The sequence below is a fragment of the Channa argus genome, chromosome 6, assembly GCF_033026475.1.
Source record: "Channa argus isolate prfri chromosome 6, Channa argus male v1.0, whole genome shotgun sequence".
Classification (NCBI taxonomy): domain Eukaryota; kingdom Metazoa; phylum Chordata; class Actinopteri; order Anabantiformes; family Channidae; genus Channa; species Channa argus.
In genome coordinates, this window is record NC_090202.1 from 23,974,830 (window position 1) to 23,999,505 (window position 24,676).

The 24,676-nt window shown below is 40.9% G+C and overlaps 3 protein-coding genes across 8 annotated transcripts; all 3 read left to right on the plus strand.

Annotated features, from left to right (window-relative positions):
- On the plus strand, positions 1 to 14,147 carry zgc:153184 (uncharacterized protein LOC751652 homolog). Of its 5 annotated transcripts, none has more exons than XM_067508812.1 (6): positions 1 to 192; positions 11,566 to 11,649; positions 11,792 to 11,854; positions 12,150 to 12,218; positions 12,849 to 13,052; positions 13,667 to 14,147. In XM_067508812.1, the coding sequence occupies exons 1-6, from the start codon at positions 16 to 18 to the stop codon at positions 14,093 to 14,095; spliced, it is 1,026 nt and encodes a 341-aa protein (XP_067364913.1). In that variant the 5' UTR covers positions 1 to 15; the 3' UTR covers positions 14,096 to 14,147. The 5 variants fall into 5 exon arrangements, with proteins under 5 accessions (XP_067364913.1, XP_067364914.1, XP_067364915.1 ...); XM_067508814.1 differs by lacking the exon at positions 1 to 192 and adding an exon at positions 1,128 to 1,286; XM_067508816.1 differs by lacking the exon at positions 1 to 192 and adding an exon at positions 9,775 to 10,573.
- Positions 14,148 to 15,647: 1,500 nt separating this feature from the next.
- LOC137129547 (TPA-induced transmembrane protein) lies at positions 15,648 to 18,732 on the plus strand. 2 transcript variants are annotated; one of them, XM_067508820.1, is made up of 7 exons: positions 15,648 to 16,131; positions 16,262 to 16,339; positions 16,489 to 16,563; positions 16,869 to 17,001; positions 17,079 to 17,227; positions 17,715 to 17,785; positions 17,865 to 18,732. In XM_067508820.1, exons 1-7 carry the CDS (start codon positions 16,072 to 16,074, stop codon positions 18,094 to 18,096), a joined length of 798 nt encoding a protein of 265 aa, XP_067364921.1. In that variant the 5' UTR covers positions 15,648 to 16,071; the 3' UTR covers positions 18,097 to 18,732. The 2 variants fall into 2 exon arrangements, with proteins under 2 accessions (XP_067364921.1, XP_067364922.1); XM_067508821.1 differs by lacking the exon at positions 16,489 to 16,563.
- A 1,245-nt stretch (positions 18,733 to 19,977) lies between these two features.
- Positions 19,978 to 24,564, plus strand: guca1c (guanylate cyclase activator 1C). Its single transcript, XM_067508824.1, has 4 exons — positions 19,978 to 21,628; positions 21,946 to 22,095; positions 22,543 to 22,630; positions 22,928 to 24,564. Exons 1-4 carry the CDS (start codon positions 21,434 to 21,436, stop codon positions 23,065 to 23,067), a joined length of 573 nt encoding a protein of 190 aa, XP_067364925.1. The 5' UTR covers positions 19,978 to 21,433; the 3' UTR covers positions 23,068 to 24,564.
- The last annotated feature ends 112 nt before the right edge of the window (positions 24,565 to 24,676 follow it).

Here is a 24,676-nt window from a genome sequence, read left to right on the forward strand (position 1 = left end):
ACATCGGATGGAGATATGCTTTCATGCTTTCCATATTTACCTGGTGGGGTGCACCTAGCATATGTGGTTAAAAGTCTACTTTGCATCTTGCACAACCCGCAAACCTGTAGGAAAAAGACGGATTTCGGATGTAGCCCGAGATGTACCTCCCCCCAAGTCAATCGCGGACACAACGTGTTCTCTTGTTCACAGGTATTTATTTCACAGATCTCCAGCGTGAGAACTAAATTAAGGTCAAACTATAAATGGCACAAAAATACAAACACACCATTCTTCTTCTGTGATATAAAACAAGCGTAGAGAATAAGAAAGAAAAGAAAATATTCTCAACACAAATATAGCTTGAATACACCGTTACTGCAAAACTATACAATGTCAAATTTACAAGGATTCACCTTAACTAAACTATAGGTCACTCACCTTGTTACGTCACGTTGTCAGCGCATACAGGCTGCTAACAGTCGGTAGCTTTGAGAACAATGTAAACGGACACAAAGCCTCACATGCCTCATTGGCCGCATAAACTTATGACAATAGACTTACAGAACATTTACCTTCATCATAAAACATGACAAAAACCCTGTATCTCACCTGTAACATTTAATGTCGCACTCAATCGCAACCTGACTCCCCCGTGACTGGCGAACATTGGTTCCGCTTTGGAAATACCACGCAAGTGGTTTAAAAAAAATCCATGTTCTCAATCATATTTCTGTCCCCTTTTTTATTTTTCAAATTATTTGTATATTTAAGCAAAACAATTACATAAACCCGAACAGTGTACAGGCGGATCTTACTCGCTACCTTGTAGCTCCTATAGCTGAACTCACTTCCCTTCTAACAAACTTTCCACTTCTACATAGTTTCTACGACAACTAAGTGAAACAAACTTCAAAGCCAAACTTCAAAGGCATCACCCTCCTAATCTACCTAACCTCGAAACAAAACCTCGAAACAAAACCAGAGGTTGGCTCACACAAACGGCTCCAGCGGCTCCGCACCCTTTATTTTGAAAGTCTTTAGCAGAAGTTTGGTCCGTTTAAGCCGCTGACTTGACAGACGTGAAGGGGCCAAGTGCGCGTAAAAAGTTGTCCAAACTCCACCCACCCCCCTCTCTCCGCCTCGTCGTCCGTCAGGCGCGTTTGGCTCCAGATACAAACACAAGAGCTCCTCTCTGTCCCCGCTGCGCTCCGCAGGCTCCTCGCAACCATTCGCTCCAAGAACTCGGGAGAGAGAGAAGCGAAAAGGCAGGAGGGGACAATCTCCGCGCCATCCTCGGGATGGAGGTAACATCTGGAAAGTCTGACAGTAGTGTTTTGTTGTAGTCTGCGCTTTTAAGCCACTCGAGCAGGTGTTTGTAGCACCTAATATGTGGTTTGGATATTGTGGTTGAACGATAAAAACGGTACATCCCAGGTCTGTGTTATTACTGGGATATTTGCATTGTGATCTATCGAACTGGGGTCTGTCTGTGCAGCCATTTAACAAGAGAAATTAGTTATAAAATAATGATATTGCTTGTGTAATAGAGAAACAACTTTATATTTATGATCCCTTGGCACTGTGACATTTGATTTATTTTAAACATCTAAAAGTGTGCACGGTGTTAGGTGACGTCATTTTGAACCGCGCTGAGGGAGCGCTGCGTTTGTCTTTCCTGAGGATGCAATATTTCTGTTATTCATACGCACAAACACAGGCCACGGCTTCACTTTGGCTCAGTGTGTTAAGTAAGTTCAGGCCCAGTCTGAGAAGAAGGACATTAAGTTGACAGAACATCTCTCCTGAGTCAGACGTGAAAACAAGTTGACTTTTCCTTAACTATATTTTTGGCATTTTGCTTTAAAGGGTGAAGTTTTTTTCGATTGGCAGCAATTTCCCACCCAGCTGTACCCTCACTCAAACACTTCTCGAATCTTAAATTTTCCCCACTTACACTAAAGCCAAAAAAAGAAACAGCAGGCTTCTTAATGATATAGGTGGCCCGTCTTCAGCACAGGTTGTTCCTTGTCTCTGCGAAACAAGCTTTTCCTTCAGACTTTCAACATCAATCTGAAGTATTTAATGACGGCACATAGGAAGAGAAACGCCCTTTTTGTTTCCCTAACAGCACTGTGATGGAGAACACATTAGTAATGTATCGAGGTTCTACTCTCGCACACTTGCATCATTCAAGTTTAGCCCTCACATCCTGTAAGCGGATAAAAACCTTTGTTCTAGTTTGGGTAGTACATGCAAATGAATGCCGTTAAACCTCCCTATGTTTTAAATTATGTCTCTACTTCTAGTTGAAAAATGCCTCCAGATGACATCACTTGGAGGGACCTTCCTTTTAGAATATGTCGTCATGTTGCGCCTACTATGGGCGTTGTAATCATAGCCAACGTGCTTGTCCAGAGCTCCTCCAGCTAACATCATCTGAACTCCTAATGATTAAAAATTCCTTGATGTCATCTGGAAGAGTTTTCAGCTGGATGTAGATACATATTTTAATATAGGGAAGTCCGAGAGAAGTTTACAAGCATTAGTGTACATTTCCACCCTAAAATAAAAGCCATACAAAAGGAAGCTGAAAATTAGAGAAGATGCCCCACTTAACTACGTAAACCACATCCTGTTAGAAATGTAAGCCTCGCTTTTTTGTGCCCATTTGTCACTTCACATCAGGAAACATTGCTGTTGATGGGTAGGTACAGTTAACCATGACACCTCCATAATACCTGAAATGATTTTCCAGTGTTAGAACTTCAGATACCAGTGGGCCGCCCATGTGTCAGACATCTGGGATCTGTCAGTAATTTCATGTAAAGTCATTTTCAGTGTACATCAGTTGTGTTGCTACAAGTCCTGTTACATCTAAACAATTTATTAGTTGATTGTGCAAAGCCATGTTTCCGTTGTTGATGGTAAACCTCAGAGTTCTGCTCATAGTTTTTGATTTGTCGCTTCCTACCAGTACACAACCTGACACCTGAAATCAATTTGGATTGTCACACTTCCGTCTGGTGAGGCCTCAGATTTAGTTTGTTTGCCATCTGCATTCTGCCTAAAGCATTTATAAACAGTCGTGAACGTGGTACGTAAAGAAAGTCTCACACTCGCCGGCGTTTTTACTGCATCGCAAATGAGAGGCCGCGTGTGTATCCAGCTTTAGGAAAGAGCTGTTCGCGTTCGCAACCAGTAATCCAAGCAAGCCTGAAGATCTTATTATTAACACATGGAAATTTCTTACATTGTGCGTTTCCTGTTTTGGATTGAAAAGCTAATAAGTAGACGATTGGGATTTTAAAGCATTTGTACTGTAAGCGTACATTGAGTTGTAAGGTGGTGGCTCGTGGTTTTTCCTTTCATGGGAAAACACCACCCCAACTAGAGCAGTGAGTATTTGGAAATGCATTGCCAACCATATGCTGTGCACATTTATTATGTAATGCATAGTAAAGTTAATAGACCAATAACAGAGGAACCCGTAAGGAGGAGTTTTTTTCTCTTTTTGCTTTACAACAGTGTCACAGTATTATCATTTGTCATCATCCTTATTAACTAATATTAATATGTCTTCCCCCACTACTCATACAGCGCCTTGTTATACTACAGTCCCTCCCACAGTATGTAAAAGTGAGTAGCATCCTTTGGTGATTGTAAGATTGCGAGGTTAAAACATCCTCTTGTGTCATTGACAGATGAGTCTGCTGAGGTTGCACGGCATCAATGAAAGTCTGTGAAACGTCAGGCTGTTCTCTAAGTCACAGTGATCAGATCCTACTATTTATTGGAGCATGTATGAAATATGCAAATCTTTTACGGTTCATTAATGTCCTGTTGTCAGCGGGCTTCTGAGCTCTGATAAAATGGGTTGCACGGAGCCCGTTGTGATGATGAGGACAAACCACCTGCACCTTGCCTTCCACTGTTGCTTCCTGTGTTTTTTTTTTTAAACATCCTGCAAAGCACGTCATCTATCTCTGATACTATCTTGTTTGCATGGTTTCTACCTTCTGTCCACCCATTTGAACTCAGTTATCTTTTGAAAATAGCACTTGAAAATGCCACGCATGGTGTACTCCCAAAATGCGTTGGAAAACAGAACCAAAGTACAGATAGCGTGTGGTTGCTTTAAGCTGGATCTTCAGAGTTTCACTACAGTTACTACAGTTACTGGAGTTTTTCTTCACTGTTCAGCTGATAACAGTAACAGTGTGAAAGTAGAGAACAAAGGCTGTGCAGTATTTTGGTTCATTGACTGAAACAATTTGCAATAGATGTTAACGATGAAATGTTGAACGCTAACTGTAATGCAATTCTCAAGCTGATGACGGTAACTGGAACATTTTCAACAGCCTCTCACAAACAAATGCAATATTTGCTTATAAAATGAGCAACTTGTTGCCTTTAGACTTTGGCCCGAACCTAAACTTAAAAATTATTTCAAATGAATTACAATGATTTTGTTGTTATCTGTCAGACTTTTGCTCATTTAACTCATTTGTTGACTGTGGTTTTTGTTTTCTTAACCTACTTAAATTCAGTTTGTGGACATTCGGTTTGTTGGATCATGTTTGCACAGTTAAAACCAATCAAATGGTCTGTGAAGCCTTATAATCACTTCACTGCTCTGGCTGCTTTTTGTTACTGCGTGGTTCTGCCTTTAGTTTTATAAGCATTTATCATTGGAAGACAGTATAGGTGCATGTAAGTCCAACTATCGGGCATGAGTGTGTGCCAGATCCCACCCAACTGAATTTCAGTTCACAGTAGTGCATGGGGCAGATAGATAGCCTGGGTGGGAACTACAGGGAAGATAGACAGGAGGAGACTATGATCTGTACAAAGGAAACCCTGAAACCCAAAGACATTATATCATGAAGAGATAAATATAGACTGAAATACACAAGGGGACTTTAGACGTCCACAATACTCAGCCGCTGTCCTAACTTAGGTATTGTAGGCCCCTACACATCACCCTCAGGGCTGGTTAGGTTTGAGGTCAGACATATTGGATTTTGTCAGCAAGTCGGCAGAGACAGGTTTTGAGAACAGTGAGCCAAGCAGAGGAAGTGGAAACTACAAAAAGAAACAACAACAACAACAACAAAAATGATATCATCATGACTTCATAACATGCTTCCAATTGCCCCTGCAAAACAGTTAACCCATAATGCCTGCACCTCCTCAACCACCCGCTTCTAAATTTGGCGTCAAGCCACATACTTTATTTCCTTTTTTGGAAGAAAGGAGTACAAGCATAGACAGTGCTGCAAGCTGCTTGTACTTTATCAAAGGGGAGTTTTGTGTTTTTTCTTTAGGCAAGTTTTTCGTCACAACCTTATTTCCCTTGTCTGTGCTTCATTATCGGCTGTGTGCAGTATTACACTGACCATGCAATGAAAAACTGGGAAATTAGTTGTAGCATCTTAGCTTAGATGGCAGGTGCATGCTGCAGGTCCGAGCATGTTCGAAACGCATTACTTCTTTTGCACGGACCATGTGTGATAGCTGAGAAAAATGTTAATTAACATTGGCTGCTGACTGAAACCAAGATGACTCAGAACCAGAAAGATACTAGAGACATATTCATAACAGCAGTAGGGGAACTTGGAAACTGGCCTATGACATGTGATCGTTTAATAATTGGATGTTCAGTCTAATGTTGGAACAAGTCATCAGACCCATTACTTAAATCTACAATATGTGACAGAAGCTAGTGTTTTCATGAGACTGGAACTCAATCCCTGCTGCTGTGCTCAGCTCCTCCCTCTTCCTGATCCACTGTTCCTTGCTCAGGTAGACATCATCCTAACGTTCCAATAAATCAGAACACCCCCAAACTTACATTTAAAAATAATACATAAAAGAACATCAACTCTTCACACTTACATCCGTTTTGGACCATATTTATAATAAAAAACATAATAAAAGAAGTTAAGTACTGTATCCTCAAGTAAATACCATGCACTATGATGTAATAATGCTCCACTGACGTGTTTCCTGCAAATATCAAGTTAAATTGTCATTATGCAGAAGGGCTCCGTTCAGTGATCCTTTCCAGTTTATTAGGTACACCTTCAGCTAGGTGTAATGGAGTTTTAGAGAACTGTTTGAAGTCAATTCCACCTTCAGGAAGTTTTTAATCTTCAGTTTTTGTTCAGTAGTTTCAGAGATGTGATAATGAAATTGTATGGTCACACTGCAGACAGTCTGTAGTTGGTTTTTCCACTCAATTTAAATCCATCACGGTCATTAACAGATTACAGAAAGACCTCTTGTATATTGTAGTACTTATCATTACTACATTTACTTACTTCATATGCTGTTGAGTAGTTTTACCTGCAACAAGTTTCATAACTCCATCTCATTAAATATATAACTTTTGTTTACATGCGTGTTGAACATATTTTCAATCACTTTCCACCAATGAATCTATTTGCAGTACCACTCTCTCACTCCCCTGTGTGTAGAGCAAACCTCCCACTCTCCACGTATGTAGGGTCCCCAGTGAAACCCTGTTGGATTCATTCACTGCAGGAACTAAAAGTCATAGTAGTTGGTCTCCTTGTCAAATAACGGACCAGATGGCTTTTGTCTTTGTGGGTCTTCTGGCTCCTTATGAGAACATCAGAACAACATGTAGAATCCCCAACAGATGCATGTACTAAAGTTTTCTTTCTTAGGTCCAAATATTTGGAGGAAGTTCTTTTTGCTCTAACTGTTTATTGTTTGAGTTTTTTCTTGCTCATCACTCGTCCCCTCTCATTTACTCTGTCTTCTCATTGCACAACAGCTCAGATTATCTAAACCAGTCCGTATCACAGGTTAGATTTTCTCTTTACCACGTATCGGTCAAGTGCTGTTCAAATAGCTTTCAATTTATTCTTCTTTTACCTGGATTCTTATTTTGTATTTCTTCACTCTGTACCTCATCCCCTCGACCGATCCACATTCTGGTACACTTCTTTACACACACACACACAAAATTACATAAGCACAGTGCCATTAAGGGCGGTGGAAAAGTGACATATTCAGATGAGGTCCAGTCCAGAAACACATCATGTTTTCCTGGAAAGGCAGTGACCGAGAAGGTGCCTGTCTGCTCTCTTACCACTTAACAAGTGTGGGCAGAAGCAGAAGGGAGCTGCTCACTCTGGTCCCCCCCACCCCCGCCCCCCCCGTCAGAACACGCTGACTTGAGAAAATAAAGTGTGCAGACTCGAACTGAAGCTATTACACTTGAACATCTTGCTGGACAGCTGTGCTTTGCTGTACTTTATCTTCCCTTTCACGCACTTCCACTGGGTGTGGCTCACAAGCGAGAGTTTACAAGGATTGAGCATAAGGCAGAGAGTTATTCCCAGAGAAAAGTTTAAAGACCCTGAGCCACAGCTCCTCTATCAGCTCCATGGTAGATTATACGGCTTGTTGCTTTCTGATTGGGGCTTTTACTGGACATCAAAAAGATATGTTTCTGAGTCTAACATCATGTGCTTTGAGAATCTGTGAACAGACAATACCGGGCTTTGTGCAATCTGTTTGTTTCCATGTTCTCCTTCCGCTTTCGCTGGTCATACAGCAAACCTCGTGTCTTCATCAGCACTGTGGAAATTAAGACGCTGCCTGAGATTGACCTTTACCTATGCAAACACATTCAGAGAGAAGAGACATTTCTTTCACATTCACACACACAGCTACAGTATTTCCTCTATACAAGCTTTTAAAGGTCTGATCATGTGCACTGTCAGAATTGAAGGTCATCTGGTTTAAGCAACGGTGGCTACGTTTCTTAACATTACTGTTCGGGTGGGCAGTGGGAAATTTGGATATACTGTAAACAGTTTGGTGATAAAATTTGCAACCCTTCATTTTGCATCCCCCTACAGCCCGTTTCATTAGAAAATTAACCCTAAACCTAACATAATAATAATGCACATTCAGCTAGTACGAATGTTCAACAGAAATGATCAAAAAGTGTATATAATTACATTTTTAGCACAATAATCAAAGTGATATGGTGCAAAGGTTTGCATCTGCCTTGATAAATTAATTACATTTTTGATTTTTGATGAAGGAACATTTATATTAGCTGAATGGGCATTGAATATTTGGTTGATTGAAAACGGTGTTTGCTGTACTCTCTTTGACATTTCAAAATAATTGTTTTTTTTACTGCTGGACCATCTGTATGTGTGGGTCTGCTTTAACCTGAGCTTATTGCCAGCTGTGATTTTCTTGTTCAAACATCTGGTTTGCCTGCTGCTGGACCTGAGGTCACGTAATGTGGCACGTGCTGCCAAATTAGCAGACTCGGTAAGCAGTTAGGGTTCACCACGAGAAATGAGTTTTCTCAAGCTACTGTTTTTTGATATTTGGATCATACACCACACATTCAGGAAGCAATATCACATTTTGAGCATTACTTGGTGCCAGTCAGCAGCTCCAATCAATTCTTTAAAGGTATTTTAACAGTATCAAAGCACATTTGAGTGTTAATGGCGTTTACGGGGCTCCAGATTGTCCATGGCACCTCCCTCTGGCCCTTGTGGAAACCAACCTAATAGAAGACTTGTTAAAGCCATCCATGTATCCATGCTGCACAGCAGACTATTTAATTGTAATCCTACAGTATTTAAACTAACAAATTCCTTCGTGCTTTACCTCAAACTAACCTCTAGACGACTGCTGCTGTACCACTGTTGCCAGTAGATAAACTTTTTAATCATTTAAATGAGAAGCGTAAAACACACAACATCTAGGAGCTGTTGACATAGGGGTGAAAGTTCAAAAGTAATCTTGTTCCTCTTTAGCATTGACCCGTTTTTGGAAAATGCACGGTGTAACGCTCGGCCTTAAGAGGCTTTTTGTATCGTTTCCTTGTTTAGACATGCTAAATGGCTCTGTATGCTTGATTACAGCAGGCGTCAGATGTGGTCTATCATATCCAGGGACTTTCTCTCTTAGGAGCCGACGGGTTACAGAGCAGAGCTGTGATTTAGGCAGCCTGCACAGCTCGGGGGCTATTTCCCAGGCCTAGAGCCCCAGAAATAGAGTTTGTCCTGCTCTTTCCCTCAGTGACCCAAGGTTTTCCACTCTTCCATAGAGCTTGGGGTCCCAGCTGAGTTAAACATGTGCCCGAATGATAACCAGTCAAAAGCCTTGTCCTGAAATAATGTGTCTCTCTCACAATGAAACTGAAAGTTTGGAGTATATTATATCGAACATGCATAGTCAGTGTATTTTAAGTCAGGGAGGTACTGAGTTGGACACTATTTTCACTCTGCAAGGAGAAGCTCATTAAAGATAAGGGCTTCGCTGTGAATAGACATGTGGAAGGACTTCAATGGATCTGAAATGACTTATTCTGAGTTGTTGAGTGCCGCTAAAGCCTTCTGGGCATTCATACAGCACTTTGTGAACAAATCTGAATAATGTAATATTTTCTGTAGATGACCAAATTCACTCTCAACATACAGTATATGTGGAAATAAATACACGTAATTTAGAAGCCATTTTTGTGGCTTATAAAGTGGGTGGTAGTGAGTGGTGAGAGCAAGTATAAAATGTAAATAAAGCTGGACAGTAGGAAAAAAATGAAAGCTTGGTTTTCTTGCCTCAAAACATCTGTTTTGTTGTGACTCTGAAGAGGCATGTGCTTTTGAAGGACAGGAAAGAGTTAAACAATTAGAGGTTTCAAAATAATGGTGTGGAGGGTGGGTGGTCCCTGGAGATTACTATTTATCACGGATTGAGAAAAGAGAACTCAGGAAAAGGGTTGGGATGTGGATTAAGACGTAGAGGCAGCAAAGACAAGCATTAACTAAGGCTCTGCGGGGCTAGCTGATGCTGTAATACGTTTGGGTGGAGGGAGGAAGGTGGTGAGGTCATGTCGAGAAAAAGGCGGAAAAGAAAATAAAGTGTGATTAAAATGTGGAATGTGTTCATCTGTGAAACACGGGGAGATCTGTGACTTGAACTGTGCAGAGAAGGAGGGAACTGAGACAACACGTGCAGGAAATGTGACAGAAGCTATGGGGAGCTTTTTGGTGGTCAGTAGAAGTAGTGTAGTTTGAAAGCCAGCAAGAGAAGAGGACCTGCAGCACAAGTATAGTGCAAATGATCATATGGTGCCGTGGGAATCTCCATAGTTCTGGCACCGTTTGGCCTGTGAACAAACACCTCGACACATCCACGGTCTGAATGCTTGGCACAAAAACGATTAGAACCTGCAATAACACCATAATCACGGTGGGTTGTTTTCAAGGCTTACGTTTGTGCACATTCCAACCTGCAGCCATCAGCCAACTTATCACTGAGGCCACAGATATGTATGTGGAGTGAGTAAATGGTCATCAAAGGGGCAGCGCAGAGGAGGGAAGTTTAGCAATCGGCTCGGGAGACAGACAGAAAGCAAAGAGGCCATGAAGTGATAAGTGCGAGGCAGCAAGGACAGGTCCCTCCTGACACAGGCTACAGCGTGATGTTGACCAGCTGTGGCCGTGAGAGAGGCTGACTTCCTGTGTCCCGAACCACAAAAGATACTTTTTGCAGATTTCTTCCAAGGAGAGCACTGAAACCAACAGTGGTAACTTTTTTTGTTACCCGCCCTTCTCTGTTTCTCAGTCTGTCTGCATTTTTCTGCTGACAAGTAGGAAGTGAAACCTTCTCTTTATCTTAGACCATCTCCTTGTTTAGCTGCTCTAAATAAGTATTTATTATTACTTTTTTGTTCTTTATTTAAGAGGCCACTCCCTGTACACATAGCCAGATTCTAAGAAAATTGGGCCCTGTGCAGAGATTTGTACATTTTGTGTCTCTTATATTTTTGTGATGATTTCTTTGTCGTCTCTTTTTGGCCATTAACCTGCTCTCTTTGCTGTCATTTTATCGAAGACTCAAACAAAACTATTTATTACCACTCACTTTGTACAGAGGCTCTGGCCCAGGTGCCCCCTCTTTGGCCTTCCTGCACCTGATAGCCCTGTTCAGTAATCCACCCATGCCTGTATAACATCATTCAGCTTTTATGCTTTAATTGAGGGGGTGTATATCTTAATCAGAAATAATTAATTAATTAATTAATTAATTTATGTATAATAAATTGCTTGTTTCATACTGAAAGTTGTCTTTGTTTCACCTAACTTTGTGTTGCCCAAGAAATGTAACGACATTTCAAATTGCTCACAGTGTGCTCTTATATTTCTGAGGATGCTTTTCAATATCTTATCTCACACTATCTAAACATGGAGTTCAAGGTGGTTCCAGAGTGCGCGTTCACTGTGCAAGGACAAAAGCAAGGAAGTCAAGGCGCATGTTTAGGTCCAAACATGTGCAGTACATTACACTGTGCGTTGTGTGAGATAAACGTAGACTGAGGACTAATCATTGCCACTGGCATTATTGGGTTCATTAAAGTCACATTTCCCAGCAGTCCCACTATGACCAATATGCATTATAAAGGTGAAAAAGAAACCATTAAACTGAAATGTTTTCATTCTTTAATATGAATGTGACAAGGCTTGTCATTAAAAAGTGATTTTCAGGTGCGTCATTAGATGATGTTTTTGTTTCCATAAGGATTCTCCATCTAAACCATCTGTGGCTGAGCTGGCTGGAAGGTTGGAAGGTCACGTTCAACCGATGTCCTCTTCAAATGACGAGGTAACATTTATAGCTTATGTTATATGTGTGTGTTCATACAAACAAATAAATACTCAGCTGCCTAGAAGAATTGAATTTTTTCCCCCCAGAAATACAGTCGGTGCAGATTTTAATCCCACTTCCTCCTCTTTTGTGTTGGTAGATGCCAAGAAGGCCTCCGTGTTCCCTGAAGTTGCAACTTCAAAAAAATGATAATAAATTAGATGTGGGTCATTTTTTCCCTTTATTTCACTCTGCTAAATATCTGAGCTCTTGACATATGTGGAAAAAAACACAAATTTTTTTTGCAAAATGTAAACATGTGCAATAAGAATCTTATTTTGTTAGTTATAATACTTATTTAATACTATTCATGATTTCTATATATATTTAGTCAAGTTTGCGAATGACACAATTCATAATACAAAGAAGTATTATTACTTTATTCCATCAGCTTCTAGTGTTTTAAATGTGATCATTTTATGAATTAGTCTATTAACTCTGACTGTACTATCTTACAGAAAACTGCTGCTTCCCCCAATCCCTTCAAAGTGAAAATGAAGAACTCCCCCACCATTGGGAAACTGCAGGTTTGTGCGTCTTGCAACGCTTTGTATATATATTTTGTGTATATTTTGTGGGGAAAGTGAGAAACTGAGAAAACACAGTAGGCATATACAGTCAGGAGCTATTTGAAGTAGTACTGCCCCCCGCTGTTCAGTTCTCAGTGGTGCGTGAGGTGCTTGCATGCTGAGAGGAGAGAACAAGGGTTTGTCCCTGATGCTACAATCGGCTCAGATTAATAAGCTAATGGGATCACGGGCCACCCAGCCCCTGGTGAGGCTCTAACTCGCCACCAGCTTTACTTTAGTAAATAATTTACAAGTAGAGCAGCCATGGGACAAAAGGGCTGCCGCTTCTCCCTCTTCCTCTTCTCTCCAGTGCAGGTAGGGTGTTCTCTTCTCAACTTGAACAGTGGCTGGAAAACGTACTCGGGATTTTAAGTAGCTTCATTGTTGGACTTAATACGAGGCGTGATGTGTGTTACATTTAAATGGAACATGCTCCTGACTGTGAGCTTTTAAATGGAGGGAGGTGACAAAATAATGTCATTGTCCAATTTTTGTTTGAATAACGTATTTCCAGTAATTCTTTAACAACTTGGATTTATTAGAACAAAAAAATCAAGGGATTTAAAGGATCTTCTCATCCAACCACAGGCCAATCTCGCTCTTTCACCCACGGCTCTGCTGCCTTCACCCAAAACTCCTGAGGTGAAACTGCAGCTGGCGCCGTTGCCTCCCACTACACCCGGCAGCCCCCTGAGCCCCACCCTGCAGCCCTCGCAACTGTCCACCGAGGAAGAGGATCCCATCAGCTTCGACAGCCCTCCTGACAGTGCCACACTGCAGAGCATCAACAAGGTGAAACTTCTGGACTAAATTGCATCTCGACATTATTTAGTAGGAATTGAACTGGGTCTATTTGTTAGATCTATTTGTGCAGTTGGACTGATTTTTAAGTATTACTGTATTAGCATTAGTCACAACGCAAACGTGTCCCACATCATACATCTGCTCCCATTCTAAGAATTCTATGATTAGAAGTCCTTTGTAAGCGTTAGAGAAAAGGTTAGCAGGATGCTTATTACTGAGTACATTTCTGTTTCATACATTTCTGAGCCACAAAATAACAGATGTGAGCTGCCGTCATTCTGAGTGTCTCTCATGGTGTTGACATCGCAGCTGGACACATGGTCCTTGTCCTCGGTGACCCAATGGTCAGTGGATGCTCACCTTATGTTTAAGCAGACCTTGGATAAGCTGGAACAAGATGCTGCAGTAGCGCATGATTGCTGCTGCAAACAGGATTAAAAAATGTAATCTCCTTAGCCTAGTTAGACTCTGTAGCTACAGTTTTGTGCAGTGTCCTCACACATATGCTGAGCAGACTTGTCCTACAAATGCCTTGACATTATAAATGGCTTCTTCCCTTTGTTTCTTTTTCTTGCTGGCTCTTACTCATCTTTTCCACACAGACCCGTGCACGATTATCATTCAAGAGGCGCCTGCCTACAAGACAGCACAGGAGGTCAGCTGTAGAGGAGGCGGGACCTTTGGGGAGCAGTCTGTCCTCATGTGAACTGTACAGCCCAAAAGACGACAAGGACCAGGACGAGGTTTTCGAAAGGACACCAGAGGAAGATGAATGCAGGCAACCGGGGAGTCTGGAAGAAGCAGAAGACACGAACATGGACTGTGAAAAGACAGAGGACAAGGTAACAAAGAGTGACCCGGATAACAAAGTAGATGTGGAGGAGGAACGGGCATTGGAACAAGACCAGAGCTCAGAGCCTTTGGAGGCGGAACAACAACCTCTCAAGCAGACAGAGGGCGATGTCACGGCAGAAGAGAAGCAAGAGGAGATGGTTGAGGAGGCACAGCAAGGGGGAAGTGATGAGGTGTGAACTGTGAATGTTTACATTACCAAATAATAGAATAAATTATTCATTGCATTGATCTAGATAATTATTTGAACAATACTTTACAGACAAATCTGTTTTAAATGTCTTGGTGTGTCTCCAAGCTGTCTACTGGACAGGTCACTAGACACTGGAGTTAGAGCAAAGATGTGTTTCTGCTTGACCAGACACCTCTTTGCTGTATGTGACCAATATTAGTTTTTTCTCTAGGCTGAGATTTGAAACAAAGTCAAATACATTGTTAATATGGACTTCCAGCATTTAACAATGCTTAAAAAATGGTTGAGAAGGGCATAAATATATTATTAAGTTTCAAATATATATTTTTAAGTTAGCAGACATACACAGCAAATGTTGTGAGTTTATACCAAAGAACTATCACTTTAGGCTATAATTATATACTTCCTTTACACTTTACTCTCTTTACTGTATGTTAGTCGACATCTCTGCTTGTCTCACTCTTTTCTTTTTTTTTTCTTTTCTTTTTTTTGTATGCTGTTGAATATCTAAATGCCCAGAAAGGTGGCTCAGGTGCTGAAAAAGTATGTACAGGAATGTTAATAAATAGCTTTGTTACACAAAGAAACTTTAGGCGACGTGTTATATTTGAGTTGAGTGAATCACTGTGAGTTGGAATGATCCTTTAAATATCTTAATTAAGGACATTTCATATATTGTGCATCATCTCTAAAGAGGCTTGAAATGCAAAACTGCTGCATACCTATTTACCTTTTATCAATAGTGTTTTGTTTTCCCTTTGACTTCCTGAGGGGAAAGTATCTCTCAGCTTTTAGTTGCGGTGATGTAATGTGTAGAATCTTCGGTAGCTGGAATGTCTGTGGCTCAAATCCCCAGGTCTCTGTGGAGTTTGCATGTTCTTCCAAAGACATGCGTGTTATGTTAATGTTAATGATTCTAAATTACCTGTAGGTGTGAATGGACTTCTGTCTGTGTATGTCTCTCTGTGACTGGAGAACTGTCCAGAGTGGACCCTGTCTACTAAAACGGATAAGCGGTTACAGATAATGGATGAATGGATAGAAGGATAGAGGAAAATTTATATAATTCATATCCATGTTCTGTATTGTAAAGATAATTAGTACAGGAAGCTACAATATGTAACTTTTCCGTTAGAAATATGCTCCAAAACATATTTTGTAAATGCTTCAGGGCCCAGACTCATTGGAGCAAGAATAATAGCCTCTAGTTATCAAATTATTACTTAACATAGGCATGTTAAGCTTTAATAGTATATTTGTATTAGAAATATGTGAAAAATGTTGCACACTGCAAATTTAAAAATTGATCAACACCTGAATAGCTCGTCAGAAATCAGTGGATTCATGCTGCTTCCAAAAGATACATATTGTGTAACTTTACCTGACCGCGTCTCCCAAACCCGAAATGACCTAAAAGAGTGTGTGATTCACAAGCCTGATACACAGCAGCTACAGGTTCAGGAAAGGAAGGCACCGCCTCTGAGTAAAAAATGAAACTAGCTTCTTTATTTTTAGCAGTGACTTCAGTGGTGGCGGTCAGTCATCCTGTGAAGCGCTCCGACACTCACTTTGAGCAGTTCTATTTGTTAGTTCGTTGTTTCCTTCACCCGGTGACGTCAGCACCTTCCTACGTCATCGAAACTCTTCGCCCAAGACGACTCACCTGGCTGACGTGAAGGGACGAGCAGGAAAACGAAGAAGACAAGTCTTCAGAGAGACACACACACACACACACAAACACAGACAGAGAGAAAACAGAGATAATTATTTCCACTGGACGTGAGAATGTGAAGCTGTTTCCTGTGGTTTTCGCCCACTTGTTCCTCGGTTAAAGCGCAGCCAGGACGCACGGTTCCGGGAATTTTCTTATACTTGGATCATTAAAACTGCGTCCCTTAGTCATTTCCGGGTCGCTCCCAGCAGTATTTCAGGTTTACCACAGGGAGGTGTGAGAAAAGCAGCATGGACATGGAGCTGCACACAGTGAGAACAAATGGGAACGATGGAGCCGCTTATAACGTGGTGAGCTAATGGACAAAATGATTATGTCAATTATAGAAAGAGTTTAAAATTAACAGTGTCAAAAAAAAAACAAAAAAAAAACTGTGCACAGAAGATTTATCAGTGTTCTGTTTCGTTTGACTGGGGGCAGGCTAGAGCAGAGGAACCTGATGGAAGGGCCAGCAGAACCCAAGATCCATCAGAAACAGAAGGGCTTCTTTCTATACAGGTGCGGTTCTGTGGAGTTGAGTCCAGTCCATTGTTGCTGAGGGGAAGATTATATTTTTAGATACATTCAGCTTGTTTTGCTTGAGTTTCTTTGGAAATGCAAAATGAGGGAAGTGACTTTTGTCTGTATGTGTTTCTGTGTATCGTCAGACTTCTGAATGTAATGGGGATGTGATGACTTCGAGCCAAGTACAAGAAGCTCAGGGGAATGTGGGAAATGCAGAGGTAGGACGACATTTATTAAATGTAAAGGTTGCACTTGATTTCTTGAACATGTCGTCCTGCTCTTGCAATAAAGGAAGTGTCACTTTTCTGTTGTAACTTAACACACAGAGTTATTTTGTAATCTGCTAAAAACCAGAGATGACACACAGCTAAGAACTTCAACAGATACTTTAGTCCGAATTTGTCTGCCTGTTTCTTGATGATGAAAACAAAACAGTGCTCTTCCTGCATGGATAAGTCCGGTGTCATCTTGGACCACTACAAACTGTAGCCTTATCTCCACAAAACCATCCTTGTGCTTCCAGAAAAACATCATGAGTACGATGAAGAGACAGATGAACCAGGTCGTCTACAAGAAGGTCAAATTGTGGATGGTCATCGTCTCCATCTTGGTCGTCATCGCTCTCTTAATCATTTTTTCACTGTTCGTGTGCTCAGGTAAAGTTTTTATGCGGAGCGGCTTGTGGATTAAACTTGGCAGTTTTGAGGTTTTGATCCAGTTTCTCTTTGAGCAGCGATCCATGAGGACGTGGATGAGAAGTTTGACCGTTCACTGTTTCAGGTTCCTCTATGTTTCAATGGGAGCTTTCATCTACCTAATATGGTTTTCGCGGAGGACCTGTTCCATAAAAGCCAGACACTTGTTTCTGACCTGAAAGAAAAGGTCTGTATTTCAAATACTGTAATTAATTCATTCATAGTGATTCAAAAATGCTGACAAGCATGTGTGTTTAACATCAGAGACAAACTGTGACGTGTACAGAAGAATGAAGTAAAAAGTACCTAATGTTACAACATTGGCTGTAGATAGTGTGTGAAAGTGGATTTGCTTTCAGTTTGCTCAAACTTTTACCGAGTCACAGTTGCTCTCTGTAAAACTTTAACCAGAGTCTGCTATGTAGATGTAAAATCAAGCAGCTTTTAAAACCTTCTGAGACAGTAATACTAAAAGATTTCCCACTACAAAATGTCCATAGCTGCTTTTGGCACCAGCTGAACTAAAAACCTGCAGCTGATTCGACCCTTTTCGGAGGGTTTCTCTAAAAAGCCTTCAATGAATAACAGAGGGTAAAGTGAAAGTAAGTGAGTGTCAGCCCCATGATTTTGCTCTCTTTGTTTGCCTCTCCATGTTTCTGCCTGCCACACCCAAGCTGACTGCCCTCTTCAAATCCTCCCCTGCTCTGGGACGATACTTCTCCGCGGCTGAGATAAACAGATTCAGGTAAACACGCGTCCCCTCCTCTGCATGAGATCGGTGCGTGAAGCATTTTTTGGGTCACATTGTCTGTTTCACTCTTCAGGAACGTTTCTGTCATCGCTGACTACCAGCTGACATTCTTCATGCCGAAGGACGAGCAGGATCAGCTGAGAAACTTCACTCTGAGCAGGGAGATGGTCTACAACGTGTTCAGGCAGTTTCTGTACGACCAAGATTCAGATCCAGCTGGGCTCATCTACATTAATTCAACTTCTCTACGCATGTTTGAGGACAGGGGAAACCAGTGTGTCTTGTTTTCTTTGTCAGTTATGTGAGACACTCACCAAACACTTAACCTCCTATAGTATGCAGCAGGCTGCGGTGTGTGATCTATCACACTTGTGTGATTTTTTCCCATGAGCCTGTTTTGCATATGATGCATCTTCACCACAGTCACACACACACACACACATACCCATGATGTCTGAGAGTTTGTGGAGACTGTTCTTAATGTGAGACTTGTCAGCTTACGTGGACATCTGCAGACTGTAAACCAAAGTGGCCTTACTGACATGAGTGTGTCAACGTCTATCCGTGTGCTGATAACACATCCGTGTATTTTTTTTAATGGTCAGGCCATATTTAATAAAGGCCTTTCACTGTTCAACATCCAATCAAGTGCCTGGAACGGGACCTTTTATGCCAAACCCTACCTGTGGATGTGGGCGTATTTTATTTTTGTCTTGCACGAGCGATACTGGCTGTAAAGGAATTCCAGACGCGCTGTTTTTTAGAATTGTAATTATATGAAATACAAGTATTCATATTGTATTTGAGAGTTTATTGTGTATTACTTTGACTTGTTAATCTGGAGTAAATGTTAGAATGTCAGGGATCTAATTATTATATATGAATATGTATATATTTATATTAAGTGTTTTTAACATTACATTTAAGTGTTTGTATTTGTATACCTGTGCCATCATTGTAATGATTTGAAAATTCCATCTGTGGAACAAGCTAAATACACAAACTTGAAGTGCATACTTCAGTCAAGTAGCATGCAAAACACACATTCTGAAAAAACAAAGACTTTCTACTTTGTGCATGAGGACCTGCAGATGTTGTGTTGAACAGCAGAGGGAGTTCACGTCGCACAGGCAGCAGTTACCTCTGTGTCATTCGCTCTTCCTCTGGCTCAATTTGCAAAGATCAGGCTGGAGTGTACATTTCTATCTTCCTCTCACGCAGAAAACTCTGGTGATAAATCACATATACCAACTGGTTGTGTGTCAGAGCGCAGTCACTTTACTGGCTTTGAGCCCATCGACATGACTTTCCCGTCAGCTGTGATTGATGTTATTGCCAGATTGTCTGCTCATCAGTTTTTCTTCCAAAAGACAGTTATTAGTCTTCATGGCTGGAGGTGAAGCTTAAGCTATTTAGTAGAATATTACAATGTTCTTTGTAACAGCAAGAACTTACGAATCTCATTCACTACTTGCTTGATTCAAATTATTGCGTCCGGTAAATTGTGTAATGTGTCCAGAACATGTTGACTCAGTGTTTTGTCTCTCCTGTTGTTAATTTGTAGTTCCAATGTGTGTTATCACAGTCATTCACTTGCAGTATAACGTCAGAGTCTGTTGAATCCTCAACCCTATAACGGTGTAAACACATATGAGGCTGGTGTGGAAATTATACCTGAAACATATCAAATTTTTTGGTATAATTTACAATGATGTCTTTATTTCTCTGGAAGACAGGACCCCACAACCAGCTTGTTTTACTGGCAAACTAATATTCTGAGAAGACAAAATTAAAAGTATGGCATGAATTTCTAGGTGGAAGGAGATACTCTTTTGGTTTTTCTTTACTGCAGAGAAAAGGGAAATACATTTTACGCATGAAACACACAAATCTTCCCGTCTGCATGATTGTCACATGCTGGTCAAAAGGTCAGGTTTGAACAGCAGCACATCAGTGGCATCTATCCGTATTCCACGGTTACTGTACATGCAACAAGATCACCCGCTCTTTGAACTACTCAAATATTGCAAATGATGATAACTACAAGAATAAATCCAGAACATTCTGTTTAGACTTGGTTTTGTTGATTTAGAGTGGACTACATTGCACTTAGGGTCTGTGCTGTTAAAGTAAATACGTCTCCTGATCAGCTTGCTGCAGTGGGACAACACAGGTCAGCAGCGTGGAAACTGGTCATGTGCATAGAATAAAGTACCAGATACTAGTTTTTGTTACTGTCTGTAGTCACTGCTGAAGCCTGTTTTCTAAATCCTGCTCCAGGAATTGTTAATCATCTAAAGCCTGATTTACTATAATGAGCACTGCGATCTTAGATGCGATCTCAAGCGAGTCACATACCCACGCTTCTCTGAGATCAGTCGTGCAGAGCTCTACTCAGTCAGTCACGGGTCAGCAGTGCTGGTTAAACGTGTCTTTATCCATTGCGAGACATTAGTGCAAACTCGGCTGCAGTTCATTGAACACAACTGATGTGTTTTATGTCGTATTATAAGTTATACTGGAACTGATGATTCAGGCTGTATCTTCAGCTTTTATGATTAACACTAGTAGAAAAGTGGCAGCTCTTCAAGGCTTAAAGTCATTTTCTGAGCTGGTAGAGGCGGTGAAAAATGTTTAGGTTTTAATGAATTGCAGGCAAAGCAAGGTCATGTTGTTCATAGTTTATAGAACAGCTTCTTATTCTCTGACTTTCTGTAGAAAATGCAACACATAACAGTATTTTGTGCCTGTTGATAACACCGTTTATCTGTTAACATACCTGAAAAGGTAGTGCAGTGAACTCAGAGGATAGTTACATTTGACAATATTCATTTTAATAAATGTACACACTGTATTTCACACTAGCACAGTGTGTCACATATTATAACATGCAATGTAACCTGCAGTAGGTGTAACCTTAACATGGAGCTTCCTAGAGCATCCAATAACCTGAGTTTGTGGGATAACGGTGGTCAGAGTCCTCCCTGTTGTGCTGGTCACTGTTTACACCCATGCCTGTGGGTTTTTACACCGTGCTGGTTGTGCTAATGCTTGAGAGGAGACACTTCTTACCTTCAAGCACAGGTGACTGCCCTGCAAACACCAACTGCTTCCACTGCAAGTTCCTGGAAATTGATTTAGTACTACAGCACCTCAGGACTGCAGGTTGAAAACCTAAAACAGAACCCTGAACCGAGTGGGTAAAGTTTGTTCGAGTTCAGCCGAAAATAAAATGAAAGCAACATCAATTCTGGTAAACGAGAAAACAATGCAACCTGAGTTTGGTCGTCACAAGGTCAACAAGGTTGTCAGTAAAGTCCAGTGACAATGAGCAAAAATACTCTCAGTTTAACTCTTACAGATGTTAAGGTTCGGACCTTGTTGCACTTATGTTAAACCAGTTGTCCCAACTCCCCTGGTTGACGGCATTCTCCAGAAGTCCGGAGGTAATAGGAAGACTTCCGCAGTTATCCAATTAAAGGGTTATCTCTTCTTTTGGCAGTCTCAAGCCTAAAGATTAAGTTGTTAATTGCAGGCTTCAGCCAGACCTCAGTGCTTCATACAAACACTGTTCTGTCTTCAGGAGGCTCACAAGCAGCTCTTTGCAGGATCCTGGTCAAAAGTAACACCTCAGGAGGGATAATGGGTGCCCACGGCTCCAACTTGGACGATATACTGGAGGAGGACATGCACCACTGGTACACCAAATTCATGAGGGAGTCCCCGTCAGGGCTCATGACACTGTTTGAGCTCAAGACAACGCTCGAAATGAACGGTATGACAGAGGAGGCCAGCAGCTATGTGGACCAGGTCTTTTTCACCTTTGACATGGATGGGGTAAGACACCACCTGATATCAGTAAGGTTTTAGACAACTGAGGAGACAGCTTCTATGCGTGATTTTCTGTTGCATGCACCTTGTTGAAAACTAGATCATCATATTATCATAAATGTGTAGAGCAGGATTTAAAAAAATCCCCATCACATTACAAATACATTGTTAACAGGACCTACAAAAATCTGCAACAATTTCTGCAAAATTGCACTTTCTGACAACATTCTGATTTGAAAAAGAACAATGAAATGTAGAAATAAACAGATTTTTGATGTTGCACATGTGTTTCTAATCTTTTCTTCTATGTGTTTCTTTTGCAGGATGGCTATATAGACTTTGTTGAATACATTGCAGCGATAAGTTTATTGTTGAAAGGAGAAGTAAACCAGAAACTAAAGTGGTACTTCAAGCTTTTTGACCAAGATGGAAATGGGAAAATTGACAAGGACGAACTGGAGACCATATTTAAGGTAGCGAATTTTTTAAGAATGTGTCTGTATTGGAGTATTACAGTTTCCTGCATTATAACGCTTGGCTGCTCTTCCCTAAAAGATTAGAAATGGGTTTAACCGACCATCATGACACCTAATCTAAGACGTCTCAACAGGGCCTTGTCTCTAACCTAATTCACTGTCAGAGTCGGATGATAATCGTTGTAGAAATGACACCACATTTATATTACTTCCAACACATTTCACCTGTCAGTTCATACACCGTGGATTGTGGATTGCACGTCACTCTGAAGTGCAGTCAGGCTACTAAATGACACCGGTGAGGTAGATGCAGTTTCTGTAAAATTGGTAGCTGGTGTCAGATTCACTGTGAACAGATGGCTGAAAGCAAACACCACATTGTATTAATCTGTCAGAGCTTTGCATGTATCTGCACGACTTACGATATGTACAAACTTCTATCAGGCAATTCAAGATATCACCAGGAGTTACGACATCCCCCCAGAAGAGATTGTGACTCTTATTTATGAGAGAATCGATGTCAAAGGAGAAGGTAACACACTTCTTATTGTCAGTCCATAATTTAATGATTAATCAGCTGTCAACACAGGAGCAGTTTATCACTAAACTCCCCAGAGTTCGTCCTTGTTTGGAAATAATGTCACCATGACAAATGTCTGAAGGTTTCTGGGATTCAGCGGGAAATTTTCAGACATTGTGATCACGCTTTAATTCAATGCAAAACCCTTTTTTTTAACTAGTAAGCCTTATGATGCTTATACAATTCTGAACAAACTGCAATTCTTAAGTTGTTGGTATTGATCTTTGCTACTGTATTTTGTGCCCTCAGGGGAGCTGACGCTGGAAGAGTTCATCACTGGGGCAAGGGAGCATCCTGACATAATGGATATGCTCACCAAGATGATGGATCTGACCCATGTCTTGGAAATTATTATCAAAGGTCAAACGAAGAAGAAAGCTGTGAAGTAAACCTGTAATCAACAAACCGGGCCATGTGGAGAACTGAGAGTATGTGAAGTCCCAGCTCAGACTGTGCAGTGAACTGAATGACCTGGCTGAGCTGTCCCATGCGGAAATCTCTCTGTAAGTCACCCAAAGGTTGCAGTGAATTTGTCCTCCTCCTTCTGCTGGTGTTTTCACATTTCTTGCACTGTGACCCTTCAGTTTTATGTTGGAAAAAGGGGTGATGTGGTAAATGGTCTGCACTCATATAGCACTTTTCTACCTATTGGCACTCAAAGCGCTTTACACTGCTTCTTATCCACCCACTCGCACTCACAGTCACACTCACACACCGATGGGGGAGCCGCTATGCAGCTAGCCAACACTCATTGGAAGCCACTGTGTCTTGCCCAAGGACACTTTCGCCCAAAGACCGTAGGACGACGCGCAGACCATCTGCAAAGTGGATAAATCATTTTATGATTTAAGTCATCAAGAGGTTATTGAGCTGGAAAAGCTGTATGAGGGTCTTGGTTTGAAGAGCTGTCACATATAAAATGAAAATCTAATTGGGTTGCTGCAGTCCAATAGATTTTGAACACAAATTTTATTCATATTTGAACTTAAGGATTGCACATTTGAATTCTAAAACACACTGAACTTGTTCTTTTACTATATTAATAGTTCCATTAATAAAGTCATTGTGTACATAAAAAGTAACTATTCACAGCATTTTGCTGAGAATGAGGTCGCACTGTTGCCTCAATACAATATTCTTGTTTAAAACGTTTAGATTAGTCTTATTTGTGGGTCATTTAAGGACTAGTAATTGCACAGTTTATCTGCCAACTGAGCAAGCTCAGGAATGTTGTGAGCACAAGAACTGCAGTGATTTGGTGGTGACAAACTTGATGTGCTAAACATTGATGGATAGTTTGTTTCCTAGGCTCTGTAATGTCAAGGGCCTTCTTCATTGTGTTGTTTTGTCTAAGTAGATACATTGCATTGTTTTATAAATGTAAGTTCAAAAGACAAATATGGAAACTGTTATAAGTATAAGAAGCTGATTTAAAATACAATCTATATAACTGCGTGGAGATATATTTTAAATGTGACCTTGTTAAGAGCACCCTTCTAATAATCTTTGTTTTTAAATGGGACAAACTGGCATTTTAGGCTCAAAGCTGTGGTTGGCTCCTCTTCTGCACTAGTCTGCCAAGGGACAGAATGTCTGCAGAGCTTTCATTTCCGTTTGTGCATAAAATACCAGAGCTTGTCACACACAACAGAATCCTGGGATCAGCTGACATTTCATTTGGAGGGGAATCTGCCCCAGAAACGAATGTTTGCTCCGGCGGTGTTTTTGTGATGACATTACGACCGCAATAAAGTCCAATTTTCTTCGAAAGACTAACGATTTATGTTTTGGTTTTTTTTGCCTTTGAAATGTTATGTGCAAACAGGCAACAGAAGATCCTGAAGTTCAAGTGTACAGATAACCTCCAAAGCTAAACAGAGCTGACCTCGGCTTAACTCTAAGGTTGCTTTGTGAGGGTCAAACTTTGACATCCCTCTGCTCAGATTTCTAGTCAAATGAATGTGATGTCAAATCATGTTATCCCTTCACACTGAGGTC

Coding starts and splice junctions, on each gene's coding strand:
- LOC137129547 (XM_067508820.1), top strand. CDS start 16,072: ATGGACATGGAGCTGCACACAGTGAGAACAAATGGGAACGATGGAGCC. Junction 17,002..17,078: donor TTCACTGTTCGTGTGCTCAG/GTAAAGTTTTTA, acceptor CTCTTTGAGCAG/CGATCCATGAGGACGTGGAT. Junction 17,786..17,864: donor GCTGAGATAAACAGATTCAG/GTAAACACGCGT, acceptor TTCACTCTTCAG/GAACGTTTCTGTCATCGCTG.
- guca1c (XM_067508824.1), top strand. CDS start 21,434: ATGGGTGCCCACGGCTCCAACTTGGACGATATACTGGAGGAGGACATG. Junction 21,629..21,945: donor TCACCTTTGACATGGATGGG/GTAAGACACCAC, acceptor TTTCTTTTGCAG/GATGGCTATATAGACTTTGT. Junction 22,096..22,542: donor AACTGGAGACCATATTTAAG/GTAGCGAATTTT, acceptor AACTTCTATCAG/GCAATTCAAGATATCACCAG.
- zgc:153184 (XM_067508812.1), top strand. CDS start 16: ATGCTTTCATGCTTTCCATATTTACCTGGTGGGGTGCACCTAGCATAT. Junction 12,219..12,848: donor CCACCATTGGGAAACTGCAG/GTTTGTGCGTCT, acceptor ATCCAACCACAG/GCCAATCTCGCTCTTTCACC. Junction 13,053..13,666: donor CACTGCAGAGCATCAACAAG/GTGAAACTTCTG, acceptor TTTTCCACACAG/ACCCGTGCACGATTATCATT.